At 32.0% G+C, this 23777-nt stretch overlaps 1 protein-coding gene across 2 annotated transcripts; it reads right to left on the bottom strand.

Moving 5' to 3' along the window:
- Nucleotides 1-143: 143 nt before the first annotated feature.
- On the bottom strand, nucleotides 144-23635 carry LOC115884973. Of its 2 annotated transcripts, XM_030903702.1 has the most exons (15): nucleotides 23505-23635; nucleotides 22048-22167; nucleotides 21766-21824; nucleotides 21580-21706; nucleotides 18692-18811; nucleotides 18400-18458; nucleotides 18214-18340; nucleotides 15646-15994; nucleotides 10970-11128; nucleotides 8127-8173; nucleotides 7938-8057; nucleotides 5263-5430; nucleotides 4929-5090; nucleotides 3201-3513; nucleotides 144-343 (listed from the first exon to the last, which is right to left on the bottom strand). In XM_030903702.1, the coding sequence occupies exons 2-14, from the start codon at nucleotides 22147-22149 to the stop codon at nucleotides 3202-3204; spliced, it is 1911 nt and encodes a 636-aa protein (XP_030759562.1). In that variant the 5' UTR covers nucleotides 22150-22167; nucleotides 23505-23635; the 3' UTR covers nucleotides 144-343; nucleotide 3201. The 2 variants fall into 2 exon arrangements, with proteins under 2 accessions (XP_030759562.1, XP_030759563.1); XM_030903703.1 differs by lacking the exons at nucleotides 144-343; nucleotides 18214-18340; nucleotides 18400-18458; nucleotides 18692-18811 and having other exon boundaries at nucleotides 3137-3513.
- Between the last annotated feature and the right edge of the window lie 142 nt (nucleotides 23636-23777).

Raw genomic sequence — 23777 nt, 5'->3', positions numbered from 1 at the left:
ATCAACTGATAACTATCGGTAATTTGATAGTCTAAAATATAACGATAGATGAATTGCGATAAGTTATCGATACGCAAAATTTATTAGCCCATCCCTAGTCTATCAACAGGGTTGGTGATATTTTTTAAAGGATATCCAAAAAATATTTTCCTACGTTATTTTATTTAAAAATAGTATTAATAATTGTTAAATAGATAAAAATAATTAATATAAGACAACAAACAATTCATAACAAATACTATTACAAGAAACATGATCAAATATAACATTTTCTACTAAAACACTAAAAATATAATAAAAAATAATAGTTATATAAATAAAATAGACAAAAAATTCAACAAAAATTATGGTAAAGGTGTGGATCCGGTGGCTGACCTTGAAGCCCATATTTGCTGCATTTGATCATCGATACTACGCAAGCGCACATCGTCGGTGTTGCCAAATTGCAGTTTATTTTCGAATTCTTTGCAGTTCAAAATTATTTTTTTTGAGTGTGAATCAGTAATAATACAAATTCTATAATTAAGTTTATAATTTGAGACTTATCTTGTTATCCAAAATTAAGGTAAGAAGGAAAATGAAGATTGTGAAATGAAAGTATTATGAGTATATAAAATTGTAATAATAATAACGTATGTATTTATATATTTACATTAGAATTAAAAATTATCATTTACGGATTTTTTCTTAATGGTTTTAAACTTATTAGAATTTTTTGTATCATCAATATGACACATCATTTATTACATCAAGTTGTTTAATTTCTAGTTATTTACAGGCAACAATAGTTTTGGTTATATGTATTAAAGTACTACCATGACGAGTCTTATAGAACAATACACGTCAATGGGAGATAGAGGTAACATTTTACCTACTTTGATTATAATGTTTGTATCATAGTTTCTTAAAAATATCAAGTTAGTAGATTAATAGCAATTTTAGACATATATTTTATCGAAGAGTGTGTTGATAAGACTAAAATAAGCTTTATGTTTTATCTTTTTTTCTTTAGAAGGGAGATGGCTTGTGTCGTAGAATACATTACAGTATTTAATATCGTGTACTTTGATATTCTTTTCTTAATTTACTGTAATTAATTGTTTCCTAAAATGCCAAATCTTGACAATATGGTGAAGGTTGAGTTTTGATCTTATTAGTTTTATACCTATGTTTATACAAGACTACAAGACCAAATTAAGACTTAGTTAGTTTGTGATTTATATTAAGCTCTTTCTTATAATATTTGTTATGTCTTAATCTTAATACTATATCATGCTTTGTCTGGAAAATAAATGTTAAAATATCTTAATTTTCATATCCTATTCCATCCTTCCATTAGGAAAAATATGGTTTATAAATCATATATGCTAAGAAAATCACATACATTAGGTGTAAGAATAGATTGCTACCGAAGGTAGCAGAAAATTAATACAATATATGTATAGCAGAATTAAACAAGGTAACTGTTAATGTTGCTGAAGCTGATTCTACATTTTAATTACGGAGGCTAAAAGGCCTTAGAAAGCCTCCGTAGTTTTGATGGAATGTTAAAAAAAACTATTATGAACATGACATGGAGCTACAGCATTTAAAAATTAAAAAAAAAGAAAAAACTTGGACACATCCGAATTTTTAATGAAGCACTTTTTAAACGTAGCATAATAATCTACAGCAATTAGATTAATTATGGGAATCTAGAGTTTTATTTCTATTTAATTTTATTGACTATGAAAATACATAGTAAGCGTTCACGTGTTGTGCGAAATATTAAAATAATAATATAAATATATACCGCGTACTATGATTGAAAAAAAATAGCGTCAGCGATGACTATGAAATAAAGATCGCTGTCATTTTATATGGGAAATGTCCTCAATCGTCATTTCCCAGCCAACTGGACGCCGTTTTTTCGATCATACGGTATATATATATATATTGACAAAAAAACACTGAAAAGCACATATTTGTTTTCTACTGAAAATAATTCCAAAATAACTTGCAATCTGGCAACATCGAAGATGTGCGCCTGCGTAGTGTCTGTGATAGAGATGGGCGGTTATTGGTAAAAATCCGGTTATAGGTTAACCGGAATTATCTTTAAAAAATAATAACTTGACAAAATTAACCGACACAAATTAACCGGTTATTCAAATAACCTAACCTAGCAAAACTAAATATTTAGTTTTCCTATAGGTTTACTTACCTCTACACTCCATAGGTCTACTTCAAATTTAGATAATAAACTTAGTTAAATCGCATGATTAAATAGAGATTGTAGCAATGTAAGTATGTATATGTACAAAATGAGTTTAAATAAAAATGCTAACCTCACTTTTTTGACTAGACATGGATATGATATTAAAACTAGTAATTACTTAACGTTCAAATAAACCACACAACTCACAAGTTCTACAATCTACAACCAATTTATTTTAATCAAATACCAAAGAAAAATAAAGAGATTAAAATGAATAAATAATGAAAGATTATCTTCATTCATTACTTGAACTTCAATTTTGTATTCTTAGTCTAAGCTTCAAGAGAGACTTCAAACTACAAATAAAATATATTTACGGTGAAACGTGGGTGAAACTGGGCGAAACCATGGAAAACTTTTGAAGAACCGTTGAAAATCCGTTAAAGTCGGTTAAAATTTAAATATAGAATTTAGAGAATCTATTTGAAGTTAGGTTCGTATCACTTGGCTAGCTGGTGGCTAGTAGTAGTCTATGCCATTAGTACTTTGTTTTACGGCCTGACCTGTCAGGGCCATTTGGCCGTTGTTTTGATTATTATCATCAGGGTTCGCCTGATGCCTGATTTAATTTTGACATTTGATGTTTGATGTCATATATTTTCGTTTTGGGAGCGGGAGCGGGATCTCCCGTTATCGTCGTAATATCTGGAAGATCCGTGCCGTTCGCTCCTTCGAAATTTACGATTCAAACAGCTAATATTTAATTGTTACTTATTTTAAACAAGTACGATTTTTTAAAAAATAACCGGCTATAGGTTATTGAACGTAATGCAAGGTTATTAGGTTAACTGGTGAAAAAAAAACTACCTTTAAATAACCGGTTATTTTAGAGGAAAATACCGGTTATTCAAAAAACCGGTTACTTTTGCCCATCTCTAGTCTGTGATTATATGCAGCAAAAACTCGTTTCAAGGTCAGCCACCGGATCCACACCATTACCAAAATTATAATAAAGTGTCGAGAAATACCTTCGAAATTTGCAGTTTCTCGATCGTAGAATACCTTTCTATGGGTAAGTAGTGTTTCTTGACAGTCATCCGTATACAGGGTGTCAAAACGGTATCGACATACCACTCGATGTCCTTCAACTTGTACCGCTGACAATACTCTTCAGATTCCAGGCCCTCTATGGTGCTGTTTAGTGTTCGGTAAGCTACATAAAGGGAGCTGGCGGCTAATAGGACTGGGTCCGTAACGGGATAGGGCTCGTACAGCGTACAACATTCCATGGCAAAAGTGGAGGCGTATATCAATTTCTGGAAAGCCAAAATCATATTACTTTCATCTATATGATATGTTACTAAGGCCGATATTTGTAAAATGTCGATTCTAAATGCTCATCTCTAACATACAGGATGGTTCTTAAGTAAGTGTTCGATCTGGGCAAAACAAACATATTTTCTATATGCTATTTTTTAAAAGAAATTGAAAATAACTCAGTTATTTGACACTGAAAATTGAAAAATAGTAATACTGACATTTTGAGAACCACCGGCTCTCGGATTATTCAACGCCCTGTGTTGCCACATGTACGGGAAAGTACTTAATTTGTGTACCGAGGGCAAAGTTACTCTCCCGAAGGCCTATGGCCCGAGGGTCAATAATTGCCCGAGGTTATTAACACTTTGTAATTCCTGTGGGGCATAGATAATTTTATTTCTTACTGAATTTAGTATATTTTGTCCCATTTTAAAACGACACAAATGATGCATTTATTAATCTTCAGGTACATCCAGGCTGAGAGCGTCGAGCGTCGCGTCGCGTTTGCGTCGCGTCCGCGTGTCGAAATGGAATCAATTCAATTAACTTAAATTAGACCGTTCAGGCAGACAGCGTCGCGTTTGGCATTGCGCTAGCGTCCCGTGAGCGCCAGGACCATGTAAGTGAAATATTAAAAATGGTTCCACCAAAAGTTTCCCAATTATGACGGGTGAGGGCGCTGATCGTCAAAATTTTTGTACAGGGATTTTGCTTACCGACAATACGACGTGAGCTACGACCGGACCAGGACCAATCAGAATGATCAGTCTTTCTTGGACATTTGCCGTGGAAGAAGTGTGGTTGTGTTTGCAGTTTGATTTTTCGGTTTTGATATTATGTTAAAATTAATTTTGAAGTATTGTATCACCTGTTTTTATGTAATAGTACTTTTTTTAGTTCTATGATCTGATATGTTATGATTTGTTAATGTTTGTTTAACAATGATATACCAGGATATACCAAAGAGGTTATACTTAATATATCAATTTGCATAGCATAACTTTTTTATCAATAAACTTTGTAGATTTTCAGATTATTTAATTCCTTTTGTTTCCGTTTGTAATTTTATTTTTAAGACATACTATGTGATTGTTTCACATAATATGTTTTAAAAATAAAATTGCAAATAGCGAATAAAAATAATTAAAATAAAAAAGTGTATTTTACAATTCCCCCCGGCCCCGCACCCCTTTGGCTATCCTGTAAAGGTCAGCTACAACGAGAGATGGCGCTACGAAAATGGAACCGATTTATTACAAGGAACTTGGGCTTATTTTTCGTTAGTATATTCTGTGCTGAGCGTCGGGGTTCGAGTTCAATGGGGCGGATGCGACGCAAACGCGACGCGACGCTCGACGCTCTCAGACTGAATGCACCTTTAGAGTTTCAAGTAAGTTTGGAAGTACTATACCTGGTCATTTTCGAGATTTAAAGAAACTAGATATCCGTATAGGAATATCAGGGGATCCGCTATGTTGAGACAGAAATCCAAACTGGACAGAACTGCCCTCTCCATTGATAATATTTGACTTTTTGAGTACTTCCCTCCGCTGAACGTGTGCAGATGGGTGGCCTAATATAAAAGATAATATACTGAGTGTAATTATACCGGGTATTTTTCAAATTCGGTTCTCACTGCTGGACGATTTGAGAAGAAATTGAGATTGCAAAATTAGATGTTAACAACTTTTGTCATACGACATGTTGTGTCGTGTAGGTACCTACATTAACGAAAATATACAAACCTTAATAGATCTGTTCATTCCATAAAACTTTGCACTGATCCATAGACTGACCAATGAGGCAAGCGTGTACGAGTTGTTTTTTAATTTTAAACTGACGATTGAATAGTCAAATATCCTTACTGCCATGAAATATAAATATACTGTTTCAGAAGTTTGCAGATAGTTGTCCTAAAACAGAAAATATATAAAAAAACTTCTAAGTAAAGAAAGACTTAGAAGGCTTCTAAGAAAAAAACAAGAACGTTATGTGTATACCGGGTTTATTATGTGTATACCCTTTGTATAGTCTGTGAAACGAATAACTTTGAATTTGACAGTTCCCGCGGGCTTTTCTAGTGTTAATTTTATTAGGTTAGCAACTTGCGGCCATGCTGATGCCGTCTCTACTAGAACAGCCCCGGAGCGAGATTTATGACGTCACGCTAGTTAGATACTACGGATTAATTATGTTGTAGAATGATGGAAAACATAATTATTCCTCGTATATCTAATTTTTAGGATTATATTCGACACTATTTTTTTCATATGACATAAAACTGATGAAGTAATAATAAAACTAGTAACAATTCTTCCTCTTCTTGCAAAAATCAAGGCGAAATGTCATAATTGACAAAAGTAAAATGTCATCAGCCTTTGACATTTCTAAATATCAGACCAATGTCGTCTCTAATAGAACAGCCTCGGAGCGAGATTTATGACGTCACGCTAGTTAGATACCACGGATCAATAAATATGTTGCACATAATTGTTCCTCGTATTTTTGGTTTGTATTTTAAAAATGATATAATTTACATGAAATATACATAATATACAGTTAATAAATACAATATATATATACCTATTTATAGTAATAAATACTTTGGCAAATAAGTTATGAACCATACAAATGCAGCAAATATTTTACAATATACAAATAATGAATAGGTACCTAAGATAATGGGTAAAATGTAAAATATATTTTAAATTTTGGGGTTTGAAAATCGATCTAATTTAACAAAAAACATTCAATATCTACTAATAGTGATATATTATTTGCATTCACAAAATTTATATGTATATTTTGCAAGCATCAATGTTCGAAAAATCATATTTGCAAATAATACAATATCATAGAAAAAAAGGCGTCAGCAATGGCTATGAAATAAAGATCGCTGTAATTTTATATGTAAAATTATTCTAAAATTTTTTATTTTCTTGGGATTTAGGTTCGGCAAAAGCGCTGATTAAGTTTTCATTTGGTTTTTCATTATTTTTTTTTGGTTAAAAAAAACGTTATAGCTAACGTTTATAGCCTTCATCAGTGTTGTGACATATGAAAAAAATAGTGTCGAATATAATCCAAAAAATTACATATACGAGGAATAATTATGTTTCCCGTGTATTCTCCAACATAATTAATCCGTAGTATCTAACTAGCGTGACGTCATAAATCTCGCTCCGAGGCTGTTAGAGACGGCATTGCATCAGCATGGCCGCAAGCTGCTAACCTAATAAAATTTACACTAGAAAAGCCCGCGGGAACTGTCAAATTCAAAGTTATTCGTTTCATAGACTATACAAGGCATTATGTGGAGTTCTACCTCGAAAAGCAGCTAGAATAATTTCTCTCATGTTGTTGACAATAGTTGGTAGAGTTTTGTAAAAACTGTCTTTAACTTATCCCTATAAAAAAACAGACTACATAAAATCAGGAGCTTTTAAGTATTCTTTTAATTGGTGAATGCACACTGCATTTACCAACTAACGGAATCATATCAATTCTCTCTGATGTAGGATAAACTTGCATTTTCGGCAAATTTCTGAGATTTTTTTTTGTTTTAACTGACACAAGATGATAACTAATTGTTAAAGTTGGACTAATTAGACAGCTATATGTTGAAGTAACGTCAGACACACGTCAGACATATCACAGCCACCTAGATTTTATCAAATAATAAATATCTACTCAGATCAAATAATCATATAATGAAAATATCTAGGAAAATCTTTGTTTGAGGGGCAGGCAACCTTAATAGTATTTTGAAGAAACATGAATTCCCCATTGAATATCGGAATAATATACTGGGTGTTCCATTTAAAATAAAAGAGTAACATGATTTTAAATGTGACCAATGATCAATATTAATTTTATCTCATCCTGTATAACTTTTTGGATCAAGTTTTAATTTGATTTAAAGTACAATAGTTAATTTAACTATATATTAGGCTATACCGGGTAAATTCCAATTTAGGTTGCTTTTATTGTAATTTAAAAATTGTTCTTTATTTCTAGAAAATGTTAAATATGTCAAAAACCTTACATTTTAGTCATATACTTCTCTTATAAAATTCACCATTATTTTTCTCCCAGAACCCGAAAATCAATTAATATATAGGGTTCCATTACAAATAACATAACTTTGATATGTAACTTTTTTGGGGGACACCCGGTAGAACTCTCTATATTTTTAAAAAGTCCTCTGAATTAACCTACATATGCTCACAAAATTTCATTTCCATAATATTATACATAACTACATTGCCACTCTGTAAACGTCAATTACAATAGCAATATTTAAAATATCTCTTCACCTGCATATTTTTGAGAAAAATGTTGTTTTCTGATTGGCCATCACACCCGGTAGATACATGCATAATTTTTCATAATATGTTACACACGCTTTTTTTTAACTTACGGTGATTTCTAACAGCCTGTTGACAGATGCTGTTCTAACCCTTGTGTCTACAAAAGTATTCAGCCATTCCATTTTTAGCAGATAGTTGTATCTGTTTTGATATAAATACTGTACAATATCCTGGAAAAATATAGAAAAATATAAATTAAAAAAAATCCAAGAATTTTGGACCATATAAAAATAACATACCTGTAAATAGTTCGGACATAAAAGCAAGGGAAATGGTATTTGACGATCTAAAAATTATTAAAATATATTTTAATAATGCATCACATTATCAAGATTATACTAAGAGTAAGAAGTAACTATAAAGGGTCCGGTCTTAAGTTATTATTAAATATGTTTTGATAGTTTCAGAGATTATAATAAGTAAATAAAACATATACCGGGGGGTGCGTCTCAAAAGTTGCTCACCCCCTATAACTTTTTTATTTTTTCAGATACAAAACGAGATTTGGTACATTAGTATAATATGGCATAAATTAGGATTGATTGACGTATTCAATTGTTTTTTATTACTTCCTGTTTCACCGGAAATGACTTGAACTTTTGATTTATAAATGGCATCCTCCGTATAAATAAATAAATAAATAAATAAAAACGCCTTTTTAAGCTATTTCTATGACACTTAATCCGGGTGCGTCTCACAAGTGCCTCACCTCCTATAACTTTTTTATTTTTTCAGATAAAAAACGAGATTTGATATCTTAGTATATGTATGACATAAAATGGTATTGATTGATGTATCCAATTGTTTTTATCACTTTCTGTTTCAATGGAAATGACTACGACTTTTGATTTTTAAATGGGACCCTCGGTATATTTCCACTTTATTCGATAGGAAATGACACTCTGCGGTTCATAACGGCAATTTGACTCGAAATACCAAGTGTGTGGTACCAAATTATTCGTAAAAAATGCTTTTTCCAAATATGCTAATGATCCACCCTTGTTCTATTTGAAAAAATTTAGATAAGATTAAAAATACGATTTGGTCATCTTTGAATCCAGCCAGGACAAGACACGAAAAACATTAGACGATCAGATCTATTTTTCCAAGGCTCCTTGATTCAGTAGCGTAACTTCAAATGTGAGCCCCCCACCTCCCGCAAGATTTTTTTGGGGCCCTTATATTAAAATAAAAAAAAAACACTAAAAACATAATATAGTTTTATGTAGGTATATCAAGCCATTTAAAATAAAAGAACAAAAAATAAATTTATTCCAAACAAGAAAAAAAATAATAAAGGAACATAAAAAATAAAACATGACTTAGTAAATAAAATTGGAGGCCCCTGCGGTGCCCCCAAAATCACGAGGCACCCCCACCGTTGCGGGTGCTGCGGGGCCTACGCTACACTACTTCCTTGATTAAAAATTAGTATTTTTAACACAGCCATGGCACAAGTTTTGACATTTACGCTTAAAAAAAATCATATTTTCATTCAGAATGTCATTTTCTATTGAATAAAGTAGAACTATACCGAGGGTGTCATTTAAAAATAAAAAGATGTAGTCAATTCCGGTGCAACAGGAAGTAACCAAAAACAATTGAATACGTCAATCAATCCTGATTTTTGTCATATACTAACATACCAAATCTAGTTTTTTATCTAAAAAAATAAAAAAGTTATAGGGGTGAGCCACTTTCGAGACGCACCCGGTATATTTGTCAGCCTTTCTTATAGAATGTTCAAAATTCTAACTTTCTCACATATAAAATAATTTTTCTTCGTTTTTTTTATTCGAGTATTTAGAGTATTTCAAAATTTTTAACAGTTTTGCAGATACTCGCGGTATTATCACAGATTATAGTATTATCTCATATGGGCTCTTTCAATGGTAAAAAACGAGAGAAAAATTATTGATTGGTTGGCTTTGATTCAAATTTACTGTGGAAAATGCCATATGAAATATAAAACCGCGAATATCTACGAAACCGTTAAAAATTTTGAAATACTTTAAATACAAGAAAATTTAATTTCTTAATTATTAATCTATTAAAAAAGATATACAGAGTGTCCCATTAAAAAAAAAGTAAGAAAAAGTATTTTATACTTTAGAAAGTTTGGCGTAGAATTTTGAACATCCTGTGAAACATAAGATTACGATATTTACAGCAAAGTAAGTACAGACCAGCTAAAGTAAATACCTAATATAGTTCTGATTTCAGGACAGTTCTTGTATTTTTAATAATTTTTTTTAGAAGGGCTGAAAAATAGTATTTTTTATTAATGTAACTGAAACTACCAAAAAATATTTAATAATATCTTAAGATTACGTAATGTGATCAGAAAGGAAGCCATAAATGCAATAATATACACGGTGTTCCATTTAAAAAAAATCATCCCGATCGTCTCACATTTTTTTGAGCCACCCTGTAGAAGTTAAAATATTTTCCTGAAATACATCCTAGTACATACTTTAGGTTTGCACTTACACAAAATTCCCAAGTTTTTTATTCTAGGAGCTACAGATGCCCCCGACGCACTTTTGCCGGACCCTGTATAACTCCTCTAGATTTACTTATGTTTTTGGGTATACAGGGTGGTCCGAATTGTGTTCCGGAAACTTCGGCAGCATATTCTGCAGATAAAAATAGATAAAAAAGTTCGTATAAATGTACGTTTGTCCTAAAATGGTTAGTTTCGGAGATACAGGGTGTAGAAATTTCATTTTTATTTCGATTTTTTCCAAATAATTTCTGAAGTTACATCAATATTTAGATGCAAAATTGATGTCTGGGAGTTTTTTGACATGAGAAATTCGATTTTGATGTCAATATGACTTCTACTGGTAGAGACCAGTCCTACTGGTACAGACCCAGACACGAATTTTAATCCAAATATTGACGTTACTGCAGAAATTATTTGGAAAAAATAGAAATAAAAATGAAACTTCTACACCCTGTATCTCCGAACTAAGCATCTTTGGACATACATCTATAAGAACATTTTTACTTAATTTTATCTGCAGAATATGCTGCCGAAGTTTCCGGAATACAGTTCGGACCACCCTGTATATGCACTTACTGGTAGTAGATCGCCGATTTAAGGTGGATTTAACTGCGGGTTTGTGATTTTTGACTTGAAACGAATTAAAAACACTTCTTACCGGTACTGCTTCTACTGTTGGCAGACTGGATATCGGTACTGTTGTATCAGAATTTCGAGAATTTCTTGCTAGTACCCCTATTAACGAAATCACCTATACATGTAGTAAAGTCGTCAGATATGATATACAGGGTTTCCCATTTCCGTGTGATTTACAGGGTTTCTCATTAATGAGTAGAAAGTAGTACAAAGATGGCGGTTTTCATCCCGTGCTACTTTTTTTTATGAAACTAAAGATATACATGCTACACACAGATTTGCCCTAGCCCTCTTAGTTCTTGAAATACAGGGCGAATTTGAAATTGTTGCATTTTTTGACTCCCCTCGTATTACGGTTATCTTATAACTTATCGAAAAGGTGAAAACTGAATCCCTTAGAGTTTTTCACGTAGAATTCCAGTGGCGTAACTAGATTTTCGATGAAATCTGTCATTCTTGAAATATGACCCAAACTTATGTTTTTTTTTAAATTTTATACCCTGTCAGTGGCTGCTCGTGACCCGTGGGACTGGGTAGGCGTCAAAATTTTAGTTGCATCTATTTGCCCCTCCCCCTCCCCTAAATTTACATAATTAAACCCAGTTCGTAAATATAAACGGGTTAAAAACATACCCAGATCAAGAATATTTAGGACAAAACTAAAGCAAAAATAGCAGCATTGAACGTAATGACATAATGATTGACATAATGTACCAGTATATGTTTTTTTCTCCTCAGATGTTAATTTTTAAGTACTTTGATAAATAAGGTAGATAGCAGTACCATGGAGTACATTATAGGATTTTATTTTATTTTATTTTATTTATACGCAAACTTAAAAATTCGTAAGTACATCTAGACAATTAAATTTACAAAGAAAATATTCTCTTATTCATATATGTATCTACATATACAGGGTGATTCCTGTAAGTCGGTCATGCTTTCGGGGAATGATCGAAATATTAATTTTGATATAGCACACTATGGGTCGGAAATGCCTCTTACGCAAGATACAGGGTGTTAAAGTTTTAGAAAAATTAAAGATATTCTTTAATAGTTTTTTAACAGTTGAAGGTATCGTTATAAAATTTCATTATAGGAGTCTACCTAACAGACACTTTAAATGTAAAAAAAGAGGTTTTAGTTTCAACCAGTGGCGTAGATGTGATACGCATCGGGTAATTTTTCAAAAAAAAAATAGTACGCCACTGATAAAAATAAAAATTTCGTTTTTTTTTATTCACTCGGTTTATTTCCAAGAAAAAATGTCTGTTGCAACTTTCTCCTATCTAACACCATTTTGTCACAATTTAAAAATAAATAATTTTTTTAATGAGAATCTTAAATACAGCGAATTATTATAACTAGAGTCTTTTTACATTTAAAGTGTCTCTGTTAGGTAGACTCTTATAATAAAATTTTATAATGATACCTTCAACTGTTATAAAAATATTAAAAAATATTTTTAATTTTTCAAAAACTTTAAAATCCTGTATTTTGCGTGAGAGGCATTTCCGACCCATAGTGTGCTATATCAAAATCAATATTTCGACGTCCCCCCTCATTCCCTGAAAGCATGACCGACTTACAGGAATCAGTATATTTCGAGACTAATAAAAAAAGGAAGTCGGTCTCTTAATAAAGAAAAGCTATTTATTATTATATCAGTTAAATCATTAGATTGTTGAAGGGTTGTGAAAAGATCTTTTTAGAGAGTAGTAAGGCAAGTGACGATAAACTTTTATTTTTCATGGAATTTCTACTGTAAATTTTAATGCATTTCAAACATAAAAAATGGCTCTCAACCCAAGTACTTGTAAATGGTATAGTAACAATCAAAACAAACAATTTGAAATATATTTCCAGAGACTTTAAGAGAATGATCCTGGAAATATATTTCCAGGATCATTCTCTTTAAATTATTTCATAATCGAAATTTTCATTCTTTTGTTGTAAAGATTGTAGGGTAGGCGCCGCCTACCTTGCCTACCCTGACGAGCCGCCACTGTACCCTGTATATTATTTTTTCATTTTATTTTCCTTATTATGATCTCAGATATAATGCAAAACCTGTAAAACACACAAAATCGGCCACCCTGTATATGGTAAGAATAAAAAAGTTAAGGAAATAGTATAATGCTAGTTTCAAGATAATAATCTTCACTGGTAAGTACCTATACAGAACGAGTCTTAAATAAGTGCAAATATGTATTGGTTTTTTTGGTAAAAAAATAATGTTGAAAATCGTGCATTTTCTTTAAAATTTTCCTGTATATTATAGAAAACTTTTTAGGGCTGCCTGGCCCGAATTCTGTAACGTAGAAAACGCTAAGCGCTTTTAGACGCTCAGCGTATATGACGTTAATTTTTGCTGAGCGCGCACTTAACTAACGATTTGGGTATTCTCGTCTGACGCGCTTAGCGTCTTTACTGATTGCGTTAAGCGCTTTGAAAACGGTTGCCTTAAAGGATCGTTTTGCTTGTCGAACTGTCAGTGAAAATCGAAAAAATTGTGATTTCGTGCGTTATCTTGCCCTTTAGTGAAAACTAGTACTTGTTCTATAAATTCCTAAATAAGTAATCGACAAATTACAAGTTGGTAGCTATAAATATTGTTCAAAACATTGAAAATGCTGAGAAGCTCGTATAATAAGAATAATGACATATCCATAGAAAAATAGGTTGACATAACTCAACAATAGGTTATAAAATTCACGTAACATTGACATTTTTCATTGTTTTAGTCACATTTGACTATTAGATACCTGCGAAATTATGATGCTGTCAATATGTGCTCAATGCGTATCCAGAAAACGATTCGCACAGCAACGAGAATACCAAAATCGACTGCTTGACGTTCCGCTTATCGCATACTTTCGCTCACCGCTTTGAAAGCGTAACGTTTTTATGTCAAAGTTACAGAATTCGGGCCTAGATTGAGATAGCTAATAATGATAATAATTTTGATTGATAATAATGATAATAATAATAATCTAGATAATAACGTATTGCAGTAGGGTAATGTCAAATACAACAATATTAGAAACATCCTAAAAAGTGACAGCGGCCGACTAGATTTTTTCCTAAAAAAATTACAGCTGCCCACTAGATTCTTTATCTAAAAATGTTTTTTGTCCTGACATGTAATGCTTTACATTTTATTTTTTAATTTCAAATCGGTGAGTTTTATCAAAAAAACACAAGAGATAAAAAAGTTTCTAAATAAACTAAACCATCAAAATTATTTTTTTTTTGCATGTGTTTGATAAGATTTTTCTATAAATTTCATTAACAAGAATGATAGGGGTGGTTTATTTGAACCCCTTCCACTCATTTTAAAAAAGTGAAAAAATTACCAGAAAGTGTGTTTTCATAACAGTAATGCTTCCGTAAAATTTCATTAGTCTATCTCTTTTCGTTTTCAAAATAAAAAATAAAAACATTATTTTCCCGCCATCTTTGTACCGCGATATCTCCCTAATGGTTGACTTTTGACCCAACGTTTATAAAGCAAACTACCCTTTATTTTGAACAAGGAATCACCCCCTGAAGTTTTTCGCATTTCGAAGTTTTTCGCATTCGCTTTCGATTTATTATAATTTTCTTCCAAGTACTTTTAGCGATTCGAATGAAATTTTGAGGGTAAAAGTTACTATCAGTGCTACAAAAGGTGCTACATATTCTAATGCTAAAAAAGTGTCGATAAATTCATCAGGGACTTGTATATGGGTTATCACTGGAATATTTTTCAAAAAAAAACATGTGCTCCACTGACTTCTTTTTCTTTTGATATCAAAATTGTGTAATGCCCATTAAAAGTTATCTCTTGATATTTTATCGAATTCGGCCTCCTTAATAAGATAATCGCAATTTTATTAATCACAATTAATAAAATTAAACTGAAAATTAAATTAATAAATTATATATTCTACCTAATTTATTATTAAATATTATTGCTATTTGTTATTATTACTATTATTCACCACCTACAGCAATTTCAAATAAAGAAATAATGGTATTTAAGATAAATTAATACAAAAAGCCTTTAACATCCTATAACTCTAAAACTATGCATTTCCATACTCATGTTTATAGGAACTTTTTTTCATATTTTTTGATGAGGAATCAATGAGTACTACGTTAATGATATTAAATTTTTTTGAAGGTTGCTATTATATTAGACTTGGATCAAGGCAAATGAATCTTAGCATTTATCTCATCAAGGAGGCCGAAATCGACAAAATATCAAGAGACAATTTTTAATCGGCATTAAACTACTTATTATTATTACTATATCGCTAACAAGAGAAAAAAGTCAGTGGCGTACCGGCTTTTTTAGAAAAATATTCCAGTGATAATCCATATGCACGTCCCTGGTGAATATGTCGACAGTTTTTTAACTTTAAAATATGTCGCTTTATCGTCGCGAAAACGTTAAAAGTACTTGGAAGAAAATTAAAATAAATCGAAAAAATATTAAGACTTTGACACCCTGTAGCTACGAAACAATGCAGAATCGGACCTATGTATGTTGATATAAAAAATAAATCTTATTTTTACGTGAGGAATCTCTCCACGAGAGATGGCACATGTTTTTTGAAACACCCTGTATTTACCTTGAAAAAACATCGCACCATCTATAAAAGGCTCTTCGTCACAGAAATACCAGGTATCCCTAGTATATTCTATATTACCCAGGAAGCGGGAAGAAGATGTCGATTCTTCCTGAGTTAGAGTGATGAAATGTTGAGCTGGCAACGTAGGACACTCGTTCAAATCACGTCTTTTTATTGGCTGGGAGATGGTACAAGATTGTTGTATTGGTAACTTGGAACTAGTAACAGACGTTTTGGACGACGACTGGGTTTTCGAAGAGGTACTACTTTTATTATTTATTGTTATTTTGGTACCTGTTTTAGGTATGGTACCAGTATTTAACGATGTGGTTTTTGATGGGATTTTTACCTAAAAAACAGAAAAAAATCTGAATTTTTTTAGCCACACTTGCATGCAGGGTTATCTCAATATTCCAGGAATATAGATCTACTAAGTATTTTTGGAATCAAATTAAATTAATCGAATTTTGACCCAATTTTTTTCAGTTTAAAATACATGATGAAGAGATTTTATAAAAACCTTGTTGTTTTAACACTGTTTACAATATATTCAAACTGGTAAACAAACAATTATTTCATTAATTTTCAACAAATTAATAAGAACGGACACAAAAATAAAGTAAAACGCATTTTTTAGGAATTTTTGACAACAGAAATATAGCTTGGCTAAGAAACCTATAGATATTAAAAAGGTGTCTGCACTGGTGTATACTGGTGTATACGGTTGCGAGTTGTTGAGGGCTGAGCCGTTTAATCTTTTTCTTCTATATATATATATATATATATATATATATATATATATATATATATATATATATATATATATATATATATATATATATATATATATATATATATATATATATATATATAAATAATATTTTCTTGCCTTTAGCTGTGTATTTTTTTCTAATTTCGAAAAATCGAAAGTAGAGAAAAAATTAAAAAAAAAATTAAAAAATAAAAAATAAAAAGAAAATTGTTTTGCTTATAATTGCAATAATTTGCAATAATTTATATAAGGTCTACATAAAAAAAAAAATTTTATGTAGACCTTATATAAATTATTGCTATTTTCAATTAAAGAGGAAATAATATGAACAAAATAAAGGATAATTGGTCGATTCTAAAAAAAGAAAAAAAATCACCGTTCCAGTGTTTCCACGGTCAATGCCACTAATGCCAGCAGTAATATCGCAACTAATACTACTAATGCTACGACTGATCCGCGAGCAATGCCCATACCACTAAAGTCGCTACTAATGCCAAAATGTGCTATACTGCTAATGGCACTAATGCGATCGCTTTGTACACAACGATGCCATCGCGGTTTACACCTTGCATTAGTATGTCACTGATTGGCAAATTAGAGGAAACCAAGAATGTATTTCTCATTTTATCAGCAATGTCGTAAAAAGTCGCAGTATTTTATTTTACTGTATGAAAGCCCAATGTTTACTAAGTAAAACGTATATAGACAATATGCTGAATTCTTCAAAACGAGCAACTAAATCTCTAAGTATAATAAAAATGTCACAAATTTAATCAAATTTTCTGAACGCCTAACTTTTAGTTGCAAAAAAAATCGTTACTTTAGAGAATATCAAAATAAATAATACGTTTTTGTAGAATACATACCTGCAGCTTGTTGAGCCATTTTCAATCAAAACAATAATATAAACGTAAAAAGAGCACAAGAACAACAACAATTTATAATTTTAAACATAAAATTTACCTCTTATCTGTGAGAAGTAACAACTTTGACGTTTCGTTGAAACAAATGAGTGCAACTAAACACACCCATAGCAGACATGATTTAACTTATCATTTATGTTTTTTTTGGGAAATCTTAAACACATTTGCTTTTTCGAATTTCGATCACCTTTTTCATGCTAATACCCCACCGTGCGGCGTGTGGAGCGACAGTTCACGGTTCAGGCGCGTCCTGGCGCGGGATTCCACACTCCGTGAGAAGTGTCTAGCCCTAGCAGGCAACTATTAAGCTTGACCAATCAGGTTGGTTAGCGTGGTTATTTGGAGTGTGTTAATTCATTGGTTTTTGTCAAAAACTCTGACGTGATTGTCGGGCTTAATAGTTGCCTGCTAGAGCTAGACACAAGTCACTCCGTGTAACTGCTCATATACAGTACGTCTTTCCGTTCTGTAGCTACGGGGTATCCGTGAGAGGGGATACGATATTTTCTCGATGTTTTTCGTAAAAAATAGACGACGCGTCCCATCAATAAAAATTCAATAAATTTGCAAGTAGCCAATAAAATGAGTGGGCGGAGCGATTTGCGGTGACGCATTCGTCAAATCGACGTATAAAATATATTGCTGTTTATTTAAATGTTTTTTGTCCGCATTCCTTTCATAGACACAGATCCAGCAGATGTACTGTACCAGGCCCGTGGCCCGAAAATCGGCGCGCCGACTCAATCACACGGAGCGTGGAGCGGCAGTTGACGGTGCAGGCGCGGCGCTCCACGCGCCGTGTAATGGCACCTTTAAACGTAAACATTTTACAGAGGTTTAAATAGCAAATAAAAAAAAATAAAGGTACACCACCTTCATAGTGTCCGATTTTGTCGCTGATTCTAAAGGTTTATGTGGAAGGCGTGTTGACTCCGCAATGCCAGGCACTATCTTTTTTCTCTTTGTATGCTCGATGGGCGACAAATGTGGATTTTTTAACCTTAAAAAAAAACAATAAATATATTATCATATTCGGTAAAAAATCAGTTACAAACTCACTTGCCCGGACATGTTGGGACATATTTTGACTTAGCAGGACATCTTTTCTCAATACATATCTAAAAAAATATGTAAATATAAGAAGATTAGAAGATTATTAAGAACAAGTATTATTTTTTTAAATTTTTTCAACAATTTTTAAGACAATCATTTAATATCAAACTTTTCTTTTAATTACATAAATATTACCCTTATATTACATAAAAATCGCCCTGCATAAGTAGTTTTTTACAGGTGAAAAATAATTAAACTTAAAAGATTACCTGAAATCAATTTGAATAAAAAAACTTACGTTTTTTTGAGCTTCGTTCCCTTTGTAACCCTGCTCTACAACGTCCTGTATACTCCCCAGAGGTGTTCTTTGAGCCCTCCTTGTATATTTGCGAACATCCATTCCAGGGAATTTCTGCACCTGAAAGTAGTTATACAGGTTGGTTCGAAATGTAACCGAGAAACTTCACCAATATATTCTGCAGATAAAAACAAGTAAAACATTTCGTACAGATTGCTAGAAAAAATTATGAGTAATTTAAAAAAATTAAATGTTTCCAAATTTACCATTTCAGTCGAATAACTACCTATTTTCGATACTAACTTTTAGTTACGTAATCGAGGGCGCGATTTTTAAATTCATTGTTGCCAACTATGGACATATTCGGCGCCGGGCTGTCTAACTGGAATTTAAATTTCCTGCTGGGGATTCAGGTGGTAGCCCTGCTGTAAAAAATGTCAAGTTGCCGCATTTATTTATTTATTTCTGACATTGCCATTCGTTTTTGGTTTAAATGAATTGTGTTGTGAGATTTTAAGCTTAATTTTTTTTACTAGCAAAGCTTGCGGTCGAACATTGTTCATTTTAGAACCTTTTTTAGTGCGAAGTGTACAGGGTGGGCCAAATTGGACGCTTTTAAAGGGAAACACCCTTTTCTATAGGAGATAGACGAAAACTAATATGGGTGTCTCGAGCTCAATTTTCATCAAAAACATGATGGTGAAAACCGGGCATCGATATCTGTTACCGTTTCGGAGTCACGGGGTGTTTTTCAAAAATGTGCATTTTAAATATATCGCTGTAACTTTTTTGCTGTGGAAAATTTTGTATTTCTATGAAAACATTTCCAAAGCACCTTTTTACGTAGAATTTAATGGTTTAAGTATAAGCAAAGGTATAAGTTTTTTAAAATTAATAATTTAAGAGTTATCAACAAAAAAATTCATTTTTTATTTGGGACACCCTGTATATTTTTAATTAATCGAAATGAACTTAAAATTAGCTTTTTAAAAATATCGCACACTTGATATTTTGTTATAATCCCCTTCAAAATACAGATTTATTAAAAGTTCGTCGCTTTTAACTAGTAGGCTTTGGACCCCTTATTAACTCGAAAACATATTTTTCCAGCAAGACGAGGCACCGCCTCAGAACGCTGAAGTTATCAGCAAATTTTTGCAGCCAATTTCAAGAATAATTGAATATCTAACCAAGATCCCAGCCGTTGACTGTCGAAGTCGCTGGACTTAGTGCCTATGGATTTAATTTTATGGATATCTTCTTAACGGTCGATATGTCGAACACCTGTAGCAAATTCTCATGTCTTGGTTTGTTATTTATTTTTATTGTTATCAGATATAATTTAAATGTGTTGATGTTGGTTAAATATATTTTAAATTGTTATAAAATTCTGAATCTTTCATTGCAAATATTATTTTCGTTTTAATTGCTGCTCACAGCTAAAAATTTTTTGCATTACAACCGGCGCCATTCAAAGCCTACTTATTTAAAGTGGGTGAATTTTTATAAACTCTATATCTCGAAGAGGAATCGAGCAAAATATCAAGTGTGTTATATTTTTGGAAGGGTAATTTCAAATTATTTTCAATGAATTGAAAATATACAGGGTGTCCCATATAAAAAATCAAATTTTCTGCTGATAATTCTTAAATTATTTATTTTAAAAAAATTATACTTGAACCATTAAATTCTACGTAAAAAGTTGCTTTGAAAATATTTTCGTAAAAATACAAAATTTTCCATAGCAAAAAAGTTACAGCGATTTGTTAAAAATGCACATTTTTGAAAAACACCCCGTAACTCCGAAATGGCGCCCTCTACAAGTAGGAGCCATATTGACATAGAAATCAAATTTTTCATGTCAAAAAACTCCCAGACACCAATTTTCATCCAAATATTCACTTTACTTCGGAAATTATTTGGAAAAAATCGAAATAAAAATGAAACTTCTACACCCTGTATCTCCGAAACTAAGCATTTTAGGACATACATTTATAAGAACATTTTTACTTATTTTAATGTGCAGAATATGCTGCCGAAGTTTCCGGAATACAGTTCGGACCACCCTGTATATTTACAATTAATTTATTCTTGTTTCCTAAAATATTTTGATTAAAGGAAAATATGTAAAAATGGGCAACGCTGTGCCGGTCAAGCTTAATCACGTGACTAAAAGTTTATTTGATATGAACTAATTGTCAAGTACTCAAAATGTTTATTTTTGTTACGTATTGACTATTTTCATTCTATATATCTTGAGAACGGTTACCAAGTGACCTTTTTTACGTAAAAAATAACGGAAATGAATATTTTTTCACTCGGTATAGTTTAATACAGGTATGGATGAAAAGTTATGTCTTCAAAACAGTTGAAACCCATATAGTGGCGCACCCGGCAAGTAAGAGTCATATTTGAGTTCGAAATTAAATTTCCCATATCAAAAAACACCCAGACCACGAATTTTCATGCAAATATCGACTGTAGTTCAGAAATTGTTTGGAAAAAAACCTAAATAAAAATGAAACTTCTACACCCTGTATCTCCTAAATGAAGCATTTTAGGACATACATGTAAAGCAAGTTTTTTTATTCATTTTTATCTGTAGAATATGCTACCGAAGTTTCCGGAATACAGTTCGGACGACCCTGTATATTATTTACATTTACATATTCCTTTTTTACAGAATCATACGTTGACAGAATTTCTGCTACGAGCGTTCTGATAGAATTAACTTTTTTTTGGCATGCTGGAAAAAAATAATAATTTATATGTCTACGGAATATTGAGGCGTAACCGCGCCAAGAACGATTCTCTGCTATGTTGGAACAAACCTAATGTTATGATCATACGAATACAACAAGAATGAGAAAAAAATAAAGGTACACCACCTTCATAGTGTCCGATTTTGTCGCTGATTCTAAAGGTTTATGTGGAAGGCGTGTTGACTCGGCAATGCCAGGCACTATCTTTTTTCCCTTTGTATGCTCGATGGGTGACAAATGTGGATGTTTTAACCTTAAAAAAAAACAATAAATATATTATCATATTCGGTAAAAAATCAGTTACAAACTCACTTGCCCGGACATGTTGGGACACATTTTGACTTAGCAGGACATCTTTTCTCAATACATATCTAAAAAAATATGTAAATGTAAGAAGATTAGAAGATTATTAAGAACAAGTATTATTTTTTTAATTTTTTTCGGCAATTTTTAAGACAATCATTTAATATCAAACTTTTCTTTTAATTACATAAATATTACATAAAAATCGCCCTGCATAAGTAGTTTTTTACAGGTGAAAAATAATTAAACTTAAAAGATTACCTGAAATCAATTTGAATAAAAAAAACTTACTTTTTCTTGAGCTTCATTCCCTTTGTGACCCTGCTCTACAACGTCCTGTATACTCCCCAGAGGTGTTCTTTGAGCCCTCCTTGTATATTTGCGAACATCCATTCCAGGGAATTTCTGCACCTGGAAGTATTTATACAGGTTGGTTCGAAATGTAACCGAGAAACTTCACCAATATATTCTGCAGATAAAAACAAGTAAAACATTTTTAAACGGTTTTATTTAGCTCGACCCGTACGGTACCTAGTATTTATTTATTTGTTTGTTTATTTGGGTCAAAATTTGAAATTGAAATTTAAGTACCTTCCTGATGTCAGATTGATCTGAAATTTGGTACACACCTTTAGTTCCGATGACAATACAATATAGTAATATCAATAACATTGTAAATCTAAGATGGCCGCCCGTACAAAATGGCGGATTTCATATTTTTCCACAACCCCCTCAATATGGATATCAAATGAAAGGGCTACACTAGTAGAATACTGTGATTATGACAAAATTTAAAATCCAAGATGGACGTGGTTACAAAATGGCGTATTAGGTGAGGGCATGAGTAGTCGTGTCCAGAACAGTTGTGTCCAAGATTGTGTGACGTTAGAAGGACAGATAAAAAAAAAATAGGTGATGAATTTGTGAAAATGTTGCGGTCCAACATTGACGTACAAAAGGATTGGTAAATGGTGCTATAGGCCACATTACAGAAATTGTTTGGCCTCAGTTCCGTCGAACCCAAATGTACGAAACAGATGTAGGTACCATCAGTTTGGATTGACTTTGGCAGAGACGGCATACACGTTATACACCCGAAAGCCATACAGTTTCCAGCAAAATTCAATTATGGTACGGCTGAAAGAAGAATGTTACCCTTAATTTTGTCATGGGCATCCATCGTCCATAAAATGCAGGGCAGCACAGTCGACCATGCAGTAGTGTATTTGGGCTCAAAATTGTTTGAGGAAGGGCAAGCATACGTGGCTCTAAGTCGAGTCAAGTCTCTGGAAGGGCTATGTATTGAGGAATTAGATTGTAATAAATTATCAGGTAAAAAACCATGTAATAATGATGCACTAAATGAATTAAATAGAATGAGGAATATTCGGTAGGCATTTCCATTAAATACTAAAAACTAGAAAATAAAAAATCGGTAAAATTTTTTTTAAGTTAAACGGTTTTATCTTATGTGCACTGAAAACTAGAAGATAATAATAACAATTAGGTATTTTGAACTTCTAGTTCAGAAATATTTTAGTACTAGGCAGAATAGCTTTTAGGCATATTAGACTAAAATAAAAACGTGGGGGCCTCACGCATGCTGCAGAATATGTTGCCGAAGGTAAAAATGAGTAAGAAAGATGGAAAATTACGAAATTAAGAATAAACATGTGGATGTAACGTGTTCTTCCTTCGTTTCGTAATTTTCCACCTTTTTTTGGCTTATTTTTTCTATAAATATTTACCAATATGTTATAATAAATTCACTATATTCACGACTTTACTGCAAGACTGACTGTGTAGAAATTTAATCCAAATATGATCAATATGAGTATTTGTTTTTTCGAACAAGGATCACAAAAAGGCATTTTTTAGCTTGAAGTATGCCTAGATATGAATAAAATATAAATTAATGTTTTATATTACTTTAAAATATTTCGACTATTTTAAATACCGTATGATCGAAAAAAAAACCGGCGTCCGTGGCGATTTGGAAATGACGATCGATGCCATTTCCC

The sequence above is a fragment of the Sitophilus oryzae genome, unplaced genomic scaffold (assembly GCF_002938485.1).
Source record: "Sitophilus oryzae breed Bouriz unplaced genomic scaffold, Soryzae_2.0 scaffold_358_pilon_pilon, whole genome shotgun sequence".
NCBI classification, from domain to species: domain Eukaryota; kingdom Metazoa; phylum Arthropoda; class Insecta; order Coleoptera; family Curculionidae; genus Sitophilus; species Sitophilus oryzae.
This window is presented reverse-complemented; position numbering and strand designations above follow the sequence as displayed.